At 40.3% G+C, this 19155-nt stretch overlaps 1 protein-coding gene across 1 annotated transcript; it reads left to right on the top strand.

Moving 5' to 3' along the window:
* The first annotated feature begins 2233 nt into the window (after positions 1–2233).
* LOC123889035 lies at positions 2234–8711 on the top strand. The gene is made up of 2 exons (XM_045938212.1): positions 2234–3190; positions 8625–8711. Exons 1-2 carry the CDS (start codon positions 2234–2236, stop codon positions 8709–8711), a joined length of 1044 nt encoding a protein of 347 aa, XP_045794168.1.
* Positions 8712–19155: the final 10444 nt, after the last annotated feature.

The raw sequence follows: 19155 nt of genomic DNA, 5'->3' as shown, positions 1-19155 counted from the left end.
ACTTCAAAACGGGGAAACTATAACAGACTAATATGACATAAGCAGGTTCCATTAAAGGTTTCTGTCTTGGCTTGCAGGCTATTTCGCAACAGGTTACCTACTAAAGACAATTTGGTGAGGCGTAACATTATTACTCATTCCTCTCAATTTTGTGTGACTGGATGCGGGGGACTGAAAACATCGCGTCATGTGTTCCTCTCTTGCTCGGTCCTTTGCACCCTTGTGGAGTTTGGTTAGATCTTGGATTGCTATATCCTCAGTTGTTCCTTTTTTGATACATGGTCAATTTGTTCGGTTTATTCACTCTTCTAGAGGATTGCGAGCTCGCCGCTCATTCTTGCAGCTAATTTGGTTATGTAATTTGAGTTGTGTGGAATAATATAATTTTCAAGGCTAAGGAGTCCACAGTTCACCAGATGCTAGATAAAGTTAAATTATATTCGTTTTGATGGATGCAAGCCTATAATGTTAATCTCGGTTTAAATTCTCACATGTGGTGGTCGAGCCCTTTTGTTTGTATGGACATCGATTAAGGTGTGTTTGTTTTCATGCTGCTCGTAAACTCTTGAGGTCTGTTTGGCATTACTTGTGCTAGTCAGGACTTGTTGTTTTTAATATATATATTCCATTTTTGGTAGTTAAAAAAAAAGCGAATTTTATAAAAATTTGTATTGTTTATAATTGGACTGGGCAATGGGCTTAAGTAAATATCCAGTAAGCCCAATTAGAGTAAAAGAGGATGATGAGCCCAAATCAAGTAAACCCTAAAATACCCAATAGGCGACTAGAAGCTAGGGGGTGACCTGCAACTCTAAGGCAACGCCAAAAAGGGTGGATTCTGTGTTACTGAAAATATCTTCTCCTTCCTTGTATCAACCGCTACCTTAAGAAGGAAGAAATAAACTTCTCGCAACTGCCATAGCTTGGAGACCAAGGTTCTCGTCCCTATTTTCACGCCATACCACCGAAGAAGATGCTAAGGACCGGATTTTTAGGAACCCTTGCTTGGAGAAGAAGACTAGAAGCTCTATAAATAGTTCCATATTCTCATTTGTAAAGGGATCGAATTTTGACTTATTAAACTCCTAGGGTTGTTGGGATTGAACTGAGTGTAATCACACCATTTGATCAATAATACAAACCCCCTTGTTTTTTACCAGAACATTTTGGCGCCCACCGTGGGGCTGCGGTAAAATCATTTGATCCCAGCCTATCACAAGCAACTAGACGAAAAATCAAACATCTTCACATGGCTGGAGAACACGAAAACAACGACAACTCTAACGTTAACACCCTGCAAGCCGCCGTCGTAGAGATTCGGCGCTTACAAACTCAGATTGCGGCCATCGAAGCCGAAAGAACTAATGAGAAAGAGAAAGCGAAATTGATTTTGGAGGAGGAGGAGGGAGAGGGCGTCATGGACGTACAACCCTTAGCTCAACACTTGTGGGATGCCCAAGTAGTGGAAACAATCAAGGTTCCTCACCTTCCTACCTTCGACGGAAAGACGGATCCAAGGGAGCACTTGATGGCAATTGGGACACAAACTGCCATAATCAATGCTCCGGAGCATCTGAAGTGTAAATTACTAGCCGGCACCTTCAAGGATGTCGCCCTGCGTTGGTACACGAACCTTCCAAGAAACTCAATCGAGAGTTATGCTGACTTTCATAAAAAATTTATTCACCAGTTCGCTGGATCGAAACACGTGAAAGTCACATCAACCAGTCTTTTCTCCATCCGCCAAAACCATGGCGAGTCATTACGTAACTTCCTCGCCAGATTTAGCGAAGCCACCATCAAAGTCTCAAATCCAAATCAGGAGATGTTCGTGGCAGCCTTCCACAATGGGCTAAGAGCGGGACATTTCAATGAGTCCTTAGCCCAAAAGCCAGCCTCGTCAATGCAAGAGGTGAACAAGAGGGCGGAGTGTTATATAAAGGGCGAAGAAAGTAACGCCGAGAAAAGGCAAAGAGATGTTAAGGAGAAGGAATACGTGGGCCGTGCCACTAGAGCGCCCGAACACCCACGACCAAAATCGGGAGGCCACCAAGGGGACCCATGGCAGAGGCACCATGGGAAGCCCTACCGCCAACCGCCCAGAAGAGAATTCAGGAATCATCCCGCCAATGAAGACCTCACGCCATTAAACGCCTCAAAGGTTTACGTCTTAAATGAGATTCTGGCCATTGGTTTGGCAAACCTCCCCCCAAGGAGAACCAGTAACATCCCCATGGGGCTGGACGATAACGCCTGGTGCGCATATCACAGGTGTAGAGGTCACTCCACGGAGAAATGCTTCCGCTTAAGAGATTTAATCGAAGAACTAATCAAAAGCGGACACCTTCGCAAATTTATTGACGACGCCGCCCAAGGGCGGGTTGTCGTGCCAAAAGTCCCCCGGCAGGAGCCACGAGACCCTCCTGGGCCAAGCAGAGAGCCTCCCAAGGGGAGAATCTCCGTGAATACAATAGCGGGAGGATTCTCAGGCGGGGGCGAATCAAGCTCAGCAAGGAAAAGGTATGTACGCCGAGCCATCTCGGAGATATACCTCGTAAGTCAGCCTCAGCCATTAGACGTACCAGATTTGGCATTCACGGCAAAGGATGGTTTGGAGGTAGCACCCCATGACGATGATCCTTTAGTGATACAAGTCCAAATTTTGAACTGTGATGTAAAAAGAGTACTGATAGATTCGGGGAGTTCAGCGGACATTATGTACTGGGAAGCTTTCAAGGCCATGCAATTAGCAGAAGAGCAATTGCAACCATACTCCGGAACCCTGGTTGGGTTCTCTGGCGAACAAGTGGACGTAATGGGTTACGCCTCCCTTCTTACCACGTTTGGAGAAGGCAGCAACGCCAAAACTATCAAGGTGCGATATCTGGTAGTTAAAACTCCTTTTACCTCCTATAATATTATTATAGGAAGACCCGCCTTTAACGCATTAGGGGCGGCCATGTCCACTCTATACCTAGCAATAAAATACCCCCTCGAGAATGGGGGAGTAGGAACAGTAAGGGGCGATCAGATTCTCGCCAAGAAGTGCTACGAGTCTAGCTTAAAGATACGACACCGAACTTCCAGCGCAAGCGGGAAATTCGAAAGAAGACAAGCCGCAACTCCAGGCGGCATAAACATCATAGAGAGCGCAGATATGGATCCAAGGGAGGAATTCCAAGATCGAAGGGTAAGCCCTATAGAAGACCTGGAGCAGGTTCAAATTGGCGATCACCCTCACCAGACAACTAACTTGGGAACAGCGTTGCCCAGCGAGGAGAGGAGACGAATCATCAAAATCTTGAAGGATAACGCTGACCTATTCGCATGGAAGCCTTCAGATATGCCAGGGATTGACGAAGAGGTGATAACACATAAACTTTCAATATCACCCAACACAAAACCAGTCTCCCAAAGAAAGAGAAAGGTAGGAGAAGAAAGACGAGTCGCTATAGCGGAAGAAGTGGAGAAGCTAAAGGAGGCTGGATTCATCGAAGAAATAAAATACCCCTCATGGTTGGCAAATGTCGTCATGGTGAAAAAGGCCAACGGAAAGTGGAGAATGTGCGTGGACTTCACAGACTTAAACAAGGCGTGTCCCAAAGATCCATATCCCCTACCCAACATAGACAGGTTAATCGATGGCGCCTCGGGGTGCAAGATGCTGAGTTTTATGGACGCCTACTCCGGGTACAATCAAATAAAGATGAACCCCTCAGACGCCTGCCATACAGCCTTTATGTCGAATACCTGCAACTATTTTTACAACGTCATGCCTTTTGGATTGAAGAATGCGGGAGCAACATACCAAAGGTTGATGGACAGGGTTTTTGCTGAGCAAATAGGGAAGAATTTAGAGGTATATATCGACGACATGGTAGTAAAAACTTCCGAGGGAAGTCGCCATGACGATGATCTGTTGGACATCATGGGGTCAGTAAGAAAGTACAACATGAGACTAAACCCAGCGAAGTGTTCCTTTGGAGTACAAGCCGGAAAATTCTTAGGATTTATGCTCACCAGCAGAGGAATAGAGGCTAACCCCGAGAAATGCCAAGCCATCATAGACATGAGGAGCCCTACATCCGTGAAAGAAGTACAGACCTTGACAGGCAGAATAGCGGCACTATCCAGATTCCTATCATGTGCGGGCGAAAAGGGTTTCCACTTCTTCGCATCTCTTAGGAAAAATGAGAGATTTTCCTGGACGCCAGAATGCGAAGAAGCCTTCAAACAACTAAAAGAGTTCCTGGCATCACCGCCCATCTTGACACGCCCATTACCAGGTAACACCCTTTACCTATATCTCGCAGTTTCGGATAGAGCTTTGAGTTCAGCTCTAGTTCAAGAAATAGAGGGCGAAGAAAGACCTATATATTTTGTAAGTAGAACCTTAAGGGGAGCAGAAACAAGGTATCAAAGAATAGAGAGGTTATCTCTCGCGGTAGTTGTCACAGCCAGAAAGTTAAGGCAGTATTTTCAAAGCCACCAGGTAGTTGTTAAAACAGATTACCCTATCAAGAACGTCCTCCGAAAGCCAGACTTGGCAGGAAGGATGGTGGCGTGGTCCGTGGAATTATCGGAATTTGACATCACCTTCTCACCTAGAGGGGCCATTAAGTCACAAAGACTAGCTGATTTTGTATTGGAGATGTCTACTCCGCCAACAACAGAAAAAACGGCGTTTTGGACACTCTCAGTTGACGGGGCCTCCAATGTGCGAGGAAGTGGAGCCGGAATAGTACTGGAAGGACCGGATGGCGTGATGATAGAACAATCACTACGTTTCGCCTTCAAAGCTAGCAACAACCAAGCGGAATACGAGGCTTTGATAGCAGGAATGAAGTTGGCAAGCGATATGGAGGTAAAAGAGCTAAAGGCCATGAGTGATTCCCAACTGGTAACCAACCAAGTATCAGGGAAGTTTCAAACGAAGGAGCCGCAGTTAATCAAATACGTGGAGAAGGTGCAAAACCTAGCTAAGCATTTCGATTCGTTCGAGTTAGTTTACGTTCCCCGCGAACAAAACATGAGAGCAGATCTATTGTCAAAGCTGGCGAGCATCAAAAAACCAGGAAGCCATAGAACCGTTATCCAAGAAACCATAAAAACTCCCAGCATCAACGGGGAAGAGGTAATGATGGTAATAGAAGAAGAAGACTGGAGATCGCCCATTATCCGGTACCTCCAAAAGGATGAGCTCCCGAAAGAAAGGGAAAAGGCTTTTAAACTGAGGAAAATGGCGGCATGGTATTCAATGGTAGGGGATAAGCTATATAAGAGGGGATTCGCGTCCCCCCTCCTTTTATGCGTCAGTACTGAAGAAGCCAAGCGCATCATGAATGAAGTACACGAAGGATCATGTGGTAGTCATATCGGTTCAAGAGCATTAGCAGGAAAGATATTGAGAGCAGGATTTTATTGGCCAGATATACATGATGATACCGCCATGTATGTAAGAAACTGTGACAAATGTCAAAGACACGCCAACCTGCATCACGTTCCGGGGGAGCCACTAAAGTCAGTATTATCCCCTTGGCCCTTTTTCATGTGGGGTGTAGATATCGTTGGTCCATTTCCGGTTGGCTATAAACAAGCGCGATGGATCATCGTCGCCGTAGACTACTTTACAAAATGGATTGAAGCAGAGCCGGTATCCAGCATCTCGGCGGAACAGGTAAAAATCTTTTATTGGAAGAAAATCATCTGCAGATTTGGATTGCCCAAATACATCGTATCCGACAACAGTACACAGTTCGCCAGCGAAAAGGTCGTTGAATTCTGTCGAAGCAAAGGAATCAAAAACACCTTTATATCAGTGGAGCATCCACAAGCTAACGGACAAGCAGAGTCAGCAAATAAGGTGATACTAAGAGCCTTAAAAAGAAGGCTAGATAGTAAAGGCGAAGCTTGGGTAGCCCACATCTCACCCATCCTCTGGTCGTATCACACCACTCCCCAATCCTCGACAGGAGAAGCGCCATTTACAATGGTCTATGGTTCGGACGCGATGATCCCGGTGGAAATAAATCCTCCTAGTTGGCGCAGAGAAACCACGACGCAGGAAGAGAACGATAGAGCTCTGGAAGAGAACCTAGACATGATCGAGGAAAGAAGAGAAAGAGCGCATTTCAGGGAATTCGCCATAAAGCAAAGAGCCGCTAGGCGTTATAATACGAGAGTCAAACAAAGGAGTTTTCAAGAAGGCGACCTGGTGCTGAAAAGACCTATGGGAAAGGATAAAGGAGGAAAGTTCGCAGCAAACTGGGAAGGCCCCTTTCGGGTGCAAGAAGCTTTCGAAGGAGGAGCATATCGCCTAGAGACCATGGAAGGAAAAATCCTCCCAAGGACATGGAACGTAGCAAACCTAAAGTTCTACTATAGCTAATCGCGGAGCATCACTTTATTGGTGGAAGAATAAGTAAAACCATTCTCTTCTTTTAGCAATATTTTTAAATGATGTATAAGAACCGTTTTCATAAATGAATAAAAAAACAATGAGACACTCTTTTCCCCTGTTCTAACTGGGGTTTTTATCGAGGCTCATTGAATTTCAAAATTCTAGTAGTTTATATCTTCCTGCATATCTCAAAATATTTGCATCAACCTGATTAAGTTACGGGATCTGAATCAACAAAAATGGTTATCTCAAACTTGAGCTCTGAATCTTTATTAAAGATCAACTCAGATGTGAGCGCTGAACCAAAAACAAGGTTGAAAGGCCTTGGCGTTACCTGTAAGTCTTACGAGTTGGGTACGTCAGAAAAAGAAAAATTAAAAAGGTTGAAAGGCCTTGGCGTTACCTGTAAGTCTTACGAGTTGGGTACGTCAGAAAAAGAAAAATTAAAAAGGTTGAAAGGCCTTGGCGTTACCTGTAAGTCTTACGAGTTGGGTACGTCAGAAAAAGAAAAATTAAAAAGGTTGAAAGGCCTTGGCGTTACCTGTAAGTCTTACGAGTTGGGTACGTCAGAAAAAGAAAAATTAAAAAGGTTGAAAGGCCTTGGCGTTACCTGTAAGTCTTACGAGTTGGGTACGTCAGAAAAAGAAAAATTAAAAAGGTTGAAAGGCCTTGGCGTTACCTGTAAGTCTTACGAGTTGGGTACGTCAGAAAAAGAAAAATTAAAAAGGTTGAAAGGCCTTGGCGTTACCTGTAAGTCTTACGAGTTGGGTACGTCAGAAAAAGAAAAATTAAAAAGGTTGAAAGGCCTTGGCGTTACCTGTAAGTCTTACGAGTTGGGTACGTCAGAAAAAGAAAAATTAAAAAGGTTGAAAGGCCTTGGCGTTACCTGTAAGTCTTACGAGTTGGGTACGTCAGAAAAAGAAAAATTAAAAAGGTTGAAAGGCCTTGGCGTTACCTGTAAGTCTTACGAGTTGGGTACGTCAGAAAAAGAAAAATTAAAAAGGTTGAAAGGCCTTGGCGTTACCTGTAAGTCTTACGAGTTGGGTACGTCAGAAAAAGAAAAATTAAAAAGGTTGAAAGGCCTTGGCGTTACCTGTAAGTCTTACGAGTTGGGTACGTCAGAAAAAGAAAAATTAAAAAGGTTGAAAGGCCTTGGCGTTACCTGTAAGTCTTACGAGTTGGGTACGTCAGAAAAAGAAAAATTAAAAAGGTTGAAAGGCCTTGGCGTTACCTGTAAGTCTTACGAGTTGGGTACGTCAGAAAAAGAAAAATTAAAAAGGTTGAAAGGCCTTGGCGTTACCTGTAAGTCTTACGAGTTGGGTACGTCAGAAAAAGAAAAATTAAAAAGGTTGAAAGGCCTTGGCGTTACCTGTAAGTCTTACGAGTTGGGTACGTCAGAAAAAGAAAAATTAAAAAGGTTGAAAGGCCTTGGCGTTACCTGTAAGTCTTACGAGTTGGGTACGTCAGAAAAAGAAAAATTAAAAAGGTTGAAAGGCCTTGGCGTTACCTGTAAGTCTTACGAGTTGGGTACGTCAGAAAAAGAAAAATTAAAAAGGTTAAAAGGCCTTGGCGTTACCTGTAAGTCTTACGAGTTGGGTACGTCAGAAAAAGAAAAATTAAAAAGGTTGAAAGGCCTTGGCGTTACCTGTAAGTCTTACGAGTTGGGTACGTCAGAAAAAGAAAAATTAAAAAGGTTGAAAGGCCTTGGCGTTACCTGTAAGTCTTACGAGTTGGGTACGTCAGAAAAAGAAAAATTAAAAAGGTTGAAAGGCCTTGGCGTTACCTGTAAGTCTTACGAGTTGGGTACGTCAGAAAAAGAAAAATTAAAAAGGTTGAAAGGCCTTGGCGTTACCTGTAAGTCTTACGAGTTGGGTACGTCAGAAAAAGAAAAATTAAAAAGGTTGAAAGGCCTTGGCGTTACCTGTAAGTCTTACGAGTTGGGTACGTCAGAAAAAGAAAAATTAAAAAGGTTGAAAGGCCTTGGCGTTACCTGTAAGTCTTACGAGTTGGGAACGTCAGAAAAAGAAAAGTTAAAAAGGTTGAAAGGCCTCGGCGTTACCTGTAAGTCTTACGAGTTGGGTACGTCAGAAAAAGAAACAGCAGAAAAAGGCGAGATTATCAACACCGCCGGAAGAATGGTATACACAACCAAAGCAGGCGATTCATTATAACGCCAAAGGACAACAGGTATAAAGTTATTTGTATCAATTTACAATTATTGTAGAAAGTCGAAGATGTCACAGGCGCAAGGACAAAGTTTCCTAGACGAAGACGACAGAAGGCGTTACCTCACAACGTAATGCAAAAATAATTCATAAAGTTATGAAGAGAAGAGATCAAGCAAATAAAGAAATTTATAAAGGACCCAGCCAAGGGGCAAATTGTTCAAAGCCACAAGAGGGCATACAAAATAGTTACAAAAAGCCACAGAAGGGCAAGAACAAAAATCATTACAAACAAGATCATATCATTCACTGGGAGGTACATAGGGAATAAGCTTTCCTTCAATAATCTGGTTCATCGCATCAGCTTCAGCTAGGCGCTTGGCGTCGAGGTCTGGGAAAAGAAGCTTGACCTGCTCAAGGGCATAGGCGAAGCCTTCCTCGTACTGGTTGGCAGCATACAGTTGAAGCTCCCTCACGTCAGTTTCCAACCTCTCCTTCTCTTCGCCCAAGGTCCCCACGGAGAACACCGCTGCATCTTTCTCTTTAGAAAGCTTAGAAATCACCTCATCTTGAGCAGCAGCATTCTCTTTCAGCTTGGTCTCGGAGGCGGCATAACTTTCCTTCACTTTCGCCAGCTTATCCTCATATTCCTTCTTCAACCTCTCAGCCTCGCTCTCCTGGCTATCCTTCAGCTTCCTGATATCCTCCTCCAGCTTGGTCTTGGTCTCGGAATATTTCTTCTCAATGTCAGCAAGATGGTCATCAACGACTTTCACCTTCCGTTTCGCCTCTTGGACCTCCTGCTCCTGCCGATTCGTCAACAAATAGTTGAGAAGAGTACCCTTTACCTCATACTCCAAGGCTTTTCTCCTCAAGTCTTCAGTAGGAGTGTTAGTAAATCGGGTCATGTCGCCAACCATAGTCACCCCCCTCTCAATAAACTCGAGGGGATCGAAGGAAGCCCAAGAAAGAGAAGCAGCGGCTTCAGTATCAGCAGAAGAAGGCTGAGTAGAACTGGAAGCTCTGCCTTTGCCTTTGTCAGCATCTCCAGCTGGTTGGCTAGTCTTCTCGGTCTTTTGTTTTTTAGGAGGCGGGACGACACCCTCTTTAGCAGCAGCCTTTCCTGGGATCTCAACAGGGATGCGCCCATCATGCTTTCTCTTGCTCCGTCCCTCTTTAACTCCAGCCTCTTCCACTTGTAACTGCTTCAGAGGGTCGGCAACGCCAGCAGCAGGATTGGTTTTTTGTTGACGAGCTTTCGCCAAGAACGCCAGTCTTTCTTCATTCGAAATGGTCCTCATTCTTTCTGAAAAATAAAGGAATCAGAAAAACACAGGTTAGTAATAAGGCGAGATCAACATTAAAATAAAAAGAAATATGCATACATGCCAAGTTCATCACTTACGTAAATACTCTGTCAAAGCTTCGCTATTACCCTCACATCTAAGGATATCAGCAGTGTCCATAAGAGCAAAAGAATCAAGAAAGTGGACAATGTCCTGCTCAAAGTCACTCAGAGTCTCAAAGATGGTTCCCTTTATAAGCCTAGGGTTGTCAGTCCAGTAGAAAGGGAACAAGGGATCTCCTATCTCATCATACATTAGATCAGGAAGTTGGTCGCTACTGCGAACCCTAAAGAAGGAGTCCTTGAAGCCTTTGAAATTGGAGGCATACAGACTCATGAGGCGATGATTGGGTTGACTACTAAGAGAAACCATTGTCTGGGGTTTTAGGTTCTTGATATGGTAAAAACAGAAGAAAACACCAATCGAGGGTACCAGTTCAAAACCTAGGCACATCACCTCGAAGGCTTTTACGAAGGCCCAGCTGTTAGGATGAAGTTGAGTGGGGGCGACATTAAGAACCCTCAACATCTCCGCCTCGAAAGAAGTAAAAGGAAGCCAGAGGTTTAGAGGTTGGATCACGCCAGTATAGAGATAAAAGTAATCCGGCGGGGTGCCGTTCTTAAAAAAGACAAACTCATCTTCTCGGACAGGCTCAGTGATGATAGACTCCTCATGTCTGGACTCTGTAAGCCTGACGGCTTTCCTAAAGCTCATCACCATCTCCGCACTAGTGTATTTTGAAGGAACCTCCATGGTGACGGGAGTATAGCCAGCAACCACCAAATCTCGGCAAGGGTTTTTCCGCTTTCCTGTGAAAGAGGAAGGGGAAATTATGACACAATCACTATCACTACCGCTACTACTATCGCTATCACTGTCACTATCGCTACTGCTTCCAACATCAAAACCCCACAACTCCGAATAAAATCCCCGGCTATTAAGAACGCCGTTTGCCCTAGTATAATGGGCGCGAACTTGTCGCGCCCACTCAAAGTAACCAGGAGAAGAGGCCGAGATTCTCCCCTCATTCTCATCTAACTCCCTCAGGATAACCATTCTCTAAACCTATGAATTAGGGTTTTCCTCCTTTGAGCGAAAATAAATCAAGAAAAAGAATAAAGGTACGAAATAAAATACCTTACGGGTAACACTTCAAAGCTGAGAGAAACGGACGCCTTTAAAAACGATTGAGAAGCCCTACCGAAGGTTGAAGAGGAAGAAATGAAGCTATACCGAAGTTACGAAAGGAAGGACAAGTGGGTAGAACTAGGTTAGAAGTTGCAAAAGGAGTGGAAGGAAGGAAAAGAGCAAAAACTCCCTATTTATAAACCTCAGTCCTAACGTCGATTCGAAGTTATAAGGTTCGAACGAGTAGTGTCATACGAGTCGTCGGATCAAGTACGTGTCAAAGCGCACATCCCAAGAGTAAGTCATAGAAGATTTATCGTCAGATGTTTAATTACAACGCCTATAGGCGAGACGACTAACTATATCGCCTTTAAAGGGAGGGCCACGCCAGGACAAAGTTTGATCCGCCCGTCGGGCGCGGCGAAGATATCCAAAACAACGCCCAACGAGAAGAAACCAAAAAATCAAGGAGAAAAAATAAAAGTAATGCATTCTACTCAAAGCAAGAAAGAAAATCTTTATTATTAGCAGCAAATGAAAAGTACAACGAGAAGAAACCAAAGCTACATGGAAAAATCCTAAAATCCTATCAATCAGATTCCGAATCCTTCTGCACAGGCTCAGGGAAAGTCATCTTGGATTCCACGGTGACCCAGGACCCTTCTTCTTCACTGGACGAAGAAGCACGAAGCTCAGGAGGAACGTAGGTCTCCAGAAACGAAACGTAATCCTCATCGCCACTACCAGAATCGGAGGTATCCGAAGAAAGAATGATAACCTCCACCTTTTTTACATCCTTAGACCTTCGGGAGCGAGTGGAGTTGGAGGTAGACACCTCTACCCTTTTCTTCCTTCGCTGAGGCGGGGTGCTTCTGGCAACAGGTTTTTTCGCATTGTTATTTTCCATAATAAAGATTCAAAACAAGTTGATGAAATATGAGAATAACAGTTGATATTTATAGCCAATCTTGCCCAACCCTAACATCGTTATTAACGGTCGTAATTAATGCTTGGACGGTCGCAACTACTTTGGTTTGACTATCTTGAGAACCGTTATTTTTATCTTTCCAAGAAGTCAATGTTTGACCCATTTAAGTTGATGGAGATTTTAGAGGAGGGCGATACTAGCAGAAATAGAAAGCAGCGTATAACGGAAAAGGAAAGATTGAAATTCAAATTACTTAAAAGGAAATACAACGAAAGCAAAAAGTATGAAGAACAAACAAGGAATGTCTTAAATGCAAAAGCAAATTACAAACACGCAAAGAAAAAAGCATAAAGGGAAAAGCTGGCGAGCAGGAACTTCATGGCATGGTGGAACCCCCCAATTCACTGGCATCGGCGACGGCGATACGATGCATCTCCTCCAACGCTCGTTTCACCCTTTTTGCCTTCACCATGTTTTCTTCAATAGGCTTCAAATCCTCTCTCAGTTCGTTCTGCTTGTCCAATAGGTCCACCAGGGAGTGACGCCTAGAAATCAGCTTAGTGACATCGTCCCTGATTTCGCCTTGAAGAGCCCTTTTTCTCTTCACAAGCGGCTTCATCTCCTTATTCAGCATCGCCAGACGATCATCCACTCTGCGCTCCTCATTGAAGCATATCCCCAAGATTTCCTCTTGCACACCCATAGTCTCCTTCGTAATCTCTATCTGGCTGTCAACAGCTTCAGTGACTTCGGCGTGGCACTCCTTCACATTTTCCACAGCGATCACGAAGGATGCACTATCCTTCAGTTCCTTCTCCAAACGCAGCACACTGTCAAGAAAACGTTTCTCTTCCTTGGTCAACCTCCAGCAATAATCATTAAGTTCTTTGACAAACTCCGAGAATTCACCAAAATCGTCCATTAAGTCCTCCGTACTCAGGTTCAGCATACGGCGAAGTCGTTTAATGACGGGGGAAGCAGGGGACTGACCACATTCAAAGGGAAGGCTTTTAGGAGACATACTGCAGAAGAAAAACTTTCAAGAGAGCAGGTGAGAATATGACGAGTTGATTCTATCAAATGCTCCATTTTATAGAAAAAATATCCCATCGTGGTATCAGTGAATGGGGAAGCGGTTGATAGACACGGTCCAGGAGTACAAGAACGTGCACCAGAAAATGGGAAGGAACGTGATGAAACTCCTCCCGCGCTACAGGTTTTAGAGGGAAAATTCAAACCCTACTCAAGCACTTCATTCCTTTGGACCTCGTGCTTGGGGGGCTGTGGACTGGGCAATGGGCTTAAGTAAATATCCAGTAAGCCCAATTAGAGTAAAAGAGGATGATGAGCCCAAATCAAGTAAACCCTAAAATACCCAATAGGCGACTAGAAGCTAGGGGGTGACCTGCAACTCTAAGGCAACGCCAAAAAGGGTGGATTCTGTGTTACTGAAAATATCTTCTCCTTCCTTGTATCAACCGCTACCTTAAGAAGGAAGAAATAAACTTCTCGCAACTGCCATAGCTTGGAGACCAAGGTTCTCGTCCCTATTTTCACGCCATACCACCGAAGAAGATGCTAAGGACCGGATTTTTAGGAACCCTTGCTTGGAGAAGAAGACTAGAAGCTCTATAAATAGTTCCATATTCTCATTTGTAAAGGGATCGAATTTTGACTTATTAAACTCCCAGGGTTGTTGGGATTGAACTGAGTGTAATCACACCATTTGATCAATAATACAAACCCCCTTGTTTTTTACCAGAACAATAATGTTATTCATGACTGTACCACCATAACCACTTGAAGAGGTGGTCCATATTAGAATTTTTACAATTTATGATGTATAAGTGAGATAAATGTTATATTATTAAGTATAATTTATTTTTATCGTTAGATTAATAATTGATGGTCGTTTCAAATAATTTGAAGATCCCGTCTTAATGTTTTTTTTTTTACAATCAGTCTTAATGTTAAAATTTGAAATTTTGAATCTCTAGCTAATAAAAAAAAAATACAAATATATTTAAAAGAGTTATTTTTTTTATAAAGAAATGCATGTCGGTTGGTGAAATGAGACAACTTTTTATGATTGAATAACAGTATATTTGAAACTTTTTTTTTTATTCTTCTTTTCAATGTTGGCAATGATAATCGAACCTAAAACCTCATGCATACTACCTAAATCATCGTTCGAATAAATATATGAAATGCGGTTGATTTTTAATTGACACAACTATTTAATTTTTGTTAGTAGTACAAAAACCAAACAAAAAAATGCCATAGGAGAGACTTGAACCTAAAGTACATACTTGCATTGACAAAAATAACACAATAAGCAATTAGATATATTATGTTATATTAACTGATACTTAAACCTTTCTAACAAATATATTTTGGAAATAACCAAACAAATCCAAAATCTGAAGCCCCCTATTTTTAACGTAGTGTGGAGGGTCATGATGTCCTTGTACATGGCTGAACCTGTATAACTCTTATTATTGAATCAAATGTGATATGATCTAAATGATAAAAAATAACTTGTATGTAGTGAAACACAAATTTATTTTTGCACATTGGACAAAGTTTGATTTTAGTACAAGTAATTACCACCTTTGGTCCTATTTACAAAATCAAAATATATATAAATTAACAAAAAGTTTATGCATTTAATTCATAGTATGGACTAAATATATAAATATGTATTTTATAAAAATGATAGGAAAGAGTATTTAACTTTAGTAAAAAAAAAAGGAAAGAGTATTTAACATTTTTCAATCTTAGTTTCATGATCTATTGTCAAAAAATCTTAGTCTCATGATCTAACATAATTATATATGAGTTATGTGGCCAATAAAATAATATTGAGACTAAAAACAAAATAAAATTGGTTTTCATGGTTGAATTTTAACTGTGAGTGGTTAAGTCTCATAATAATTTTGAATGGGAGGAATGTTGAATTAGATTTGTAAGAGAGATGACTCGTTATTCTAATATTTAAAATTTTGGGTGAAGAAATGATGTCTCTTTCTCTTGTGGTATTGGAGCATATTAACTTCTTATTACTCCTGTGTTTTTTCAGATTTTCCAACAAGTGATATCAGAGTTGTGGTTTAGCTTGGTGGAAAAGCGGAAATAGATCTCTTAATTGTTACTCTCGTAGGACACACAAATAGTTTCTTCTCTAACCCAATTTCTTTCAGAGAAAAAAATATAACCCCTAATAAATAAAAGCTTACAAGACTATCAAATGATAGTTGGTTTAGTAGTGGGACTGACACTAGATTTGATAGGGAGGACCACAGTTCGATCTTCCACAATTGTATTTGAGAGGAAACTGTAATCACTCGATGTCAGAACTCGTCCCGAACTCTGGACTACTAAGGTCCCATTCCCCTATATAGAAACTAGAGGGTGGAAAGACTTGAACAATAATATAATCTCATGGAATAAAATTATATATAAATTTTATTTTTTCTATTTATCATTAGCACTCTACTACTCTAGCATCGTATTTCCACGTGTGTAGTGTCGTGTCATTCAACCCTTTTTAAGTAATCGACCTTGTAAGTTGTAGGAGCTTCCCTCACCTCTTAACGAATTAGAAAATGCTCGAGTGCTGTACATGTAAACAAAATAATTCAAAGTTGCCTCTTTTTTCAATCAGATCGCATCTACCAACAATTAAAAATCGCTTTCAAATTGAAAAAAAACACTTTAATTTTATTTTTTAAGAATATTTTTATTGTAAATAAATAAATCCAGAAAAATGATGAATCTGTTGGCGCGGATAGCTGGAATACAAATAACCGGAGGCGTGTAGTCACTGAACTAAGGAATTATCCGCAAGATATTGCGCAACTCCCCCAGAATACAACCAGTTCTTCTCAGTGATAAACATACCGAGGCTATCAAGACACGAGAATATCAACAAGGAGGTAAATCAGGCACTTAGTGAAATTATGTTTTTAGTTTTGTTCACAAGAAAACCATAGTCATAGCCATGAAAATAAAGTCAATTTTTTGTGTCAAGGAATGATAGGCCGTACCACTACATATATAAGAGCAATGCATTGGATTCATTATATGAGCAATGCATTCCCTTCATTATCCGAACGTTACAAGTTATTTATCTCAATTAAAACAATAATATTCCTATTAATTAGCATTAGAAAACGGTAACATAGTAATCAAGTAGCAACAACTCATTTGAGTTAATTAATATAGGAATAAGAAGAAAAGTGTAATCCAATTATATGACTAAGTCTGAGGAGTGTCGGTGCTTCCTAGGAATCAAACAATGTCTACTTAAATATAGCTTCAAATATCATAAATTTATCTTATGTTCACATCAATCTTCTTCTGAACACAAAAATCAAAACCCATAAATTTTCAATAAATCCTAAAAAAAACCTCAAATTCAAAACAGAAGTCTAAGAAGCCTCACACCTTGATTTGTTCCCGGTCGTCAACATTGCTGCTGCAAATTCATCTTCATTATTTAGATCCCTACGGCAAGATCGTTGAGAAGTGCTTCAATGATGATGATGATGTTTCCGTTGATGATTTTGGTCACACTATGTTGGACAATTTTACCTCATTCAACATTACCTACTATATTGTATGATTATATGAACTATGTAAATTATAGAGTGAATCAAAAGCTATTTGAACTTCAAGTGTCAAGACCCAAGAGTGCATCATGTTTCCGGGAGTTACATCCTCTCCATTTCTCATTATTTTCATTTCCTTTATTATTATAGTTGTCAATACCACAATATTTATTTAATTTTTGTAAAAGTTTTGATTAAATATCACAAGATTTTTTTTATCATAAAAAATCTTTTAAAATCCTTTGAAATCTCAATTCAATATACTTTTACCAACATTAGGATTTGGATTTTAAAAATGATTAAAGTGAGTAAATTACGGATTGTTTGTTGACAAATAGAAAATTAAGGATTTACTTTTGTAGTTTATTGCTCAAAATTAAACTAGGATTGTTATATTTTTAAAAAGTAAATAGGTTTTTACATTACCGTATTTTATTTATTTATTTATTTATTTGCAATTTCATCCTTGCAATCTGAAAATTATTTGCTTTTAGCTCTGTTTGTACAACAAGGCAAATGACAAAGTCAAAATCTTGACGTGACATACATATGTGTAATTTCTTTATTTTTTATTTAATTTTTATGTCATGTCAGTTAATAGGTGTAATTTTTTTTATCACCACAACCATCGTCATCTTCATCATCACAACCACCGTCATTTCTCCACCGCCACCACACCACCACCGACACCACCATTCATCCACCGCCACCATCATTAAGAACTCCAAGAACAACATCATCATCAACAATAAAGAACGATAATATCATCCAGAACAATACCAAGAACAAGAAGAACAAATCTTCATAACAATAAACTTAAACCTAAATTGAAATTGAACAATCTCGCAAACCTCAACATGTACCATCTCAATCAGAAATTGAAAAACACAAAAACACAAACAACAAATTAATTGGACAGAAGATTTAAACACGAACAACAACACAAATCCATAAATTGAACAACACGAACTCAAAAAAGAACACAAACACAAACATAAATTGAATACAAACCACCACAAGAACCAGAGGCCGTGTTTTTAATTTTTATGTATTAGATTCATCATATTTTTATTAGGTGAGGGTTCCAAATTAAAATTGAAAGCAAATAAATATTGCATTTACAATGCAAAGCCAAAAATCATAAGATTTGAAAACAACTCATAGGGTCAAGGCACCACTCCGAAAAAGAAAAGGTTAAACTTCGGCCAAAGTGACCACTAAACCACATCCAAGAGCTTAATATCATCCATAATGAAAGAAGCATTTGGAATTGTTCCCTCAAAAATCACTTTGTTTCTTAGTTTCCATATGTTCCACGTAGTGGCCAACCAAATTAAATGTCTAACACATCCGCCGTTCTTTGCTTTTACCATGTCGCCAAACAACTCAAAGTGATTCCATCCTTGTGAACCAGCTGGAATACTCTTTCCAACTCAATTAAAAACCGCTTCCCATACTCCTTTACTAAACGGGCAAAGAAAAAATAGATGGGAACAATCCTCATTATCATTAAAGCAAAAAATGCAAGGTAAATCATACGAATTATGCAAAATACCTCTATAGTTGAGCGCTGATCTTGTTGGTAATCGTTCTAATAACAGCCGCCAACCGAACATCTTTACCTTGGATGGTACAAAATTCCTCCATAATTTATTATCCCAAACAACACGTCGGGGTTCAAAAACTCTTCCCGACGGTGTTCTAATAACCAGTTGTAACAATTATAATAAACAGGAAAAAACCTATGGATGGTCTTTTTTCCATTTGCTTTAACAGGAAAAAATTATAATAAACAATAAAAGTTATGCATCTACTTAAAATTGAGACATTTGGTTTAAAAAAAAAAACATTTACAATAATAAAAGGATGAGGCGAAACCTGCTTTGTTCCTTGATGTCTACATGTAAACAGCAGAAACACAAGAATACAAGAGCTTGTATAGTTCGGTGAATATTGTTGGTTTAATTACAATTTTAGTTCCTCTATTATATTTTGTGCTTGTATCTGATGTATTATTTTAATTTGAATTTGAATGAATGAATATTTTGTTTTAATAAAAAAATAAAATAAAGTGGTCTTCCTATCAATTTCCACCGGTTTTAGTTCCTCTCACATAATTATGATCACATGTGTCATATTTTTAATGATATGACAAAGAACTCGCAGACGTGTAAGTCCACGTGTACTAACTTTTACAATGTCACTAATTGCATATTTTGTAGAGCCGTGTATTGTAATCCGAACCTGTCTGAAGTTGGTGAGTCGTATGATAGGTAACTATCTCTTGCGGTTCGGAGAGGACTCAAGTGATAGTTAGTACCCCTTTCGGGGTGGACCTTTCACTCTATTTTTGTTTTGGTTAGGACCTTTCACTCTATTTTATTATATACGCTTAGCGAAAATAATATTTTTTGATACACCTAAGACATGGATTTTACATGAACCAATGGATCGTGACAAGTCGTTTTTTTTAATTTGTAAAAACACCAGAATAAAACTCAAAATTAAAATAACAAAATATGAATTATTATAAAAACAAAAATAAAATAGAAAAATTTGATTTAAACCTAATTTAGGG

Source organism: Trifolium pratense, linkage group LG1 (genome assembly GCF_020283565.1).
Source record: "Trifolium pratense cultivar HEN17-A07 linkage group LG1, ARS_RC_1.1, whole genome shotgun sequence".
Taxonomy (NCBI): Eukaryota; Viridiplantae; Streptophyta; class Magnoliopsida; order Fabales; family Fabaceae; genus Trifolium; species Trifolium pratense.
This window is presented reverse-complemented; position numbering and strand designations above follow the sequence as displayed.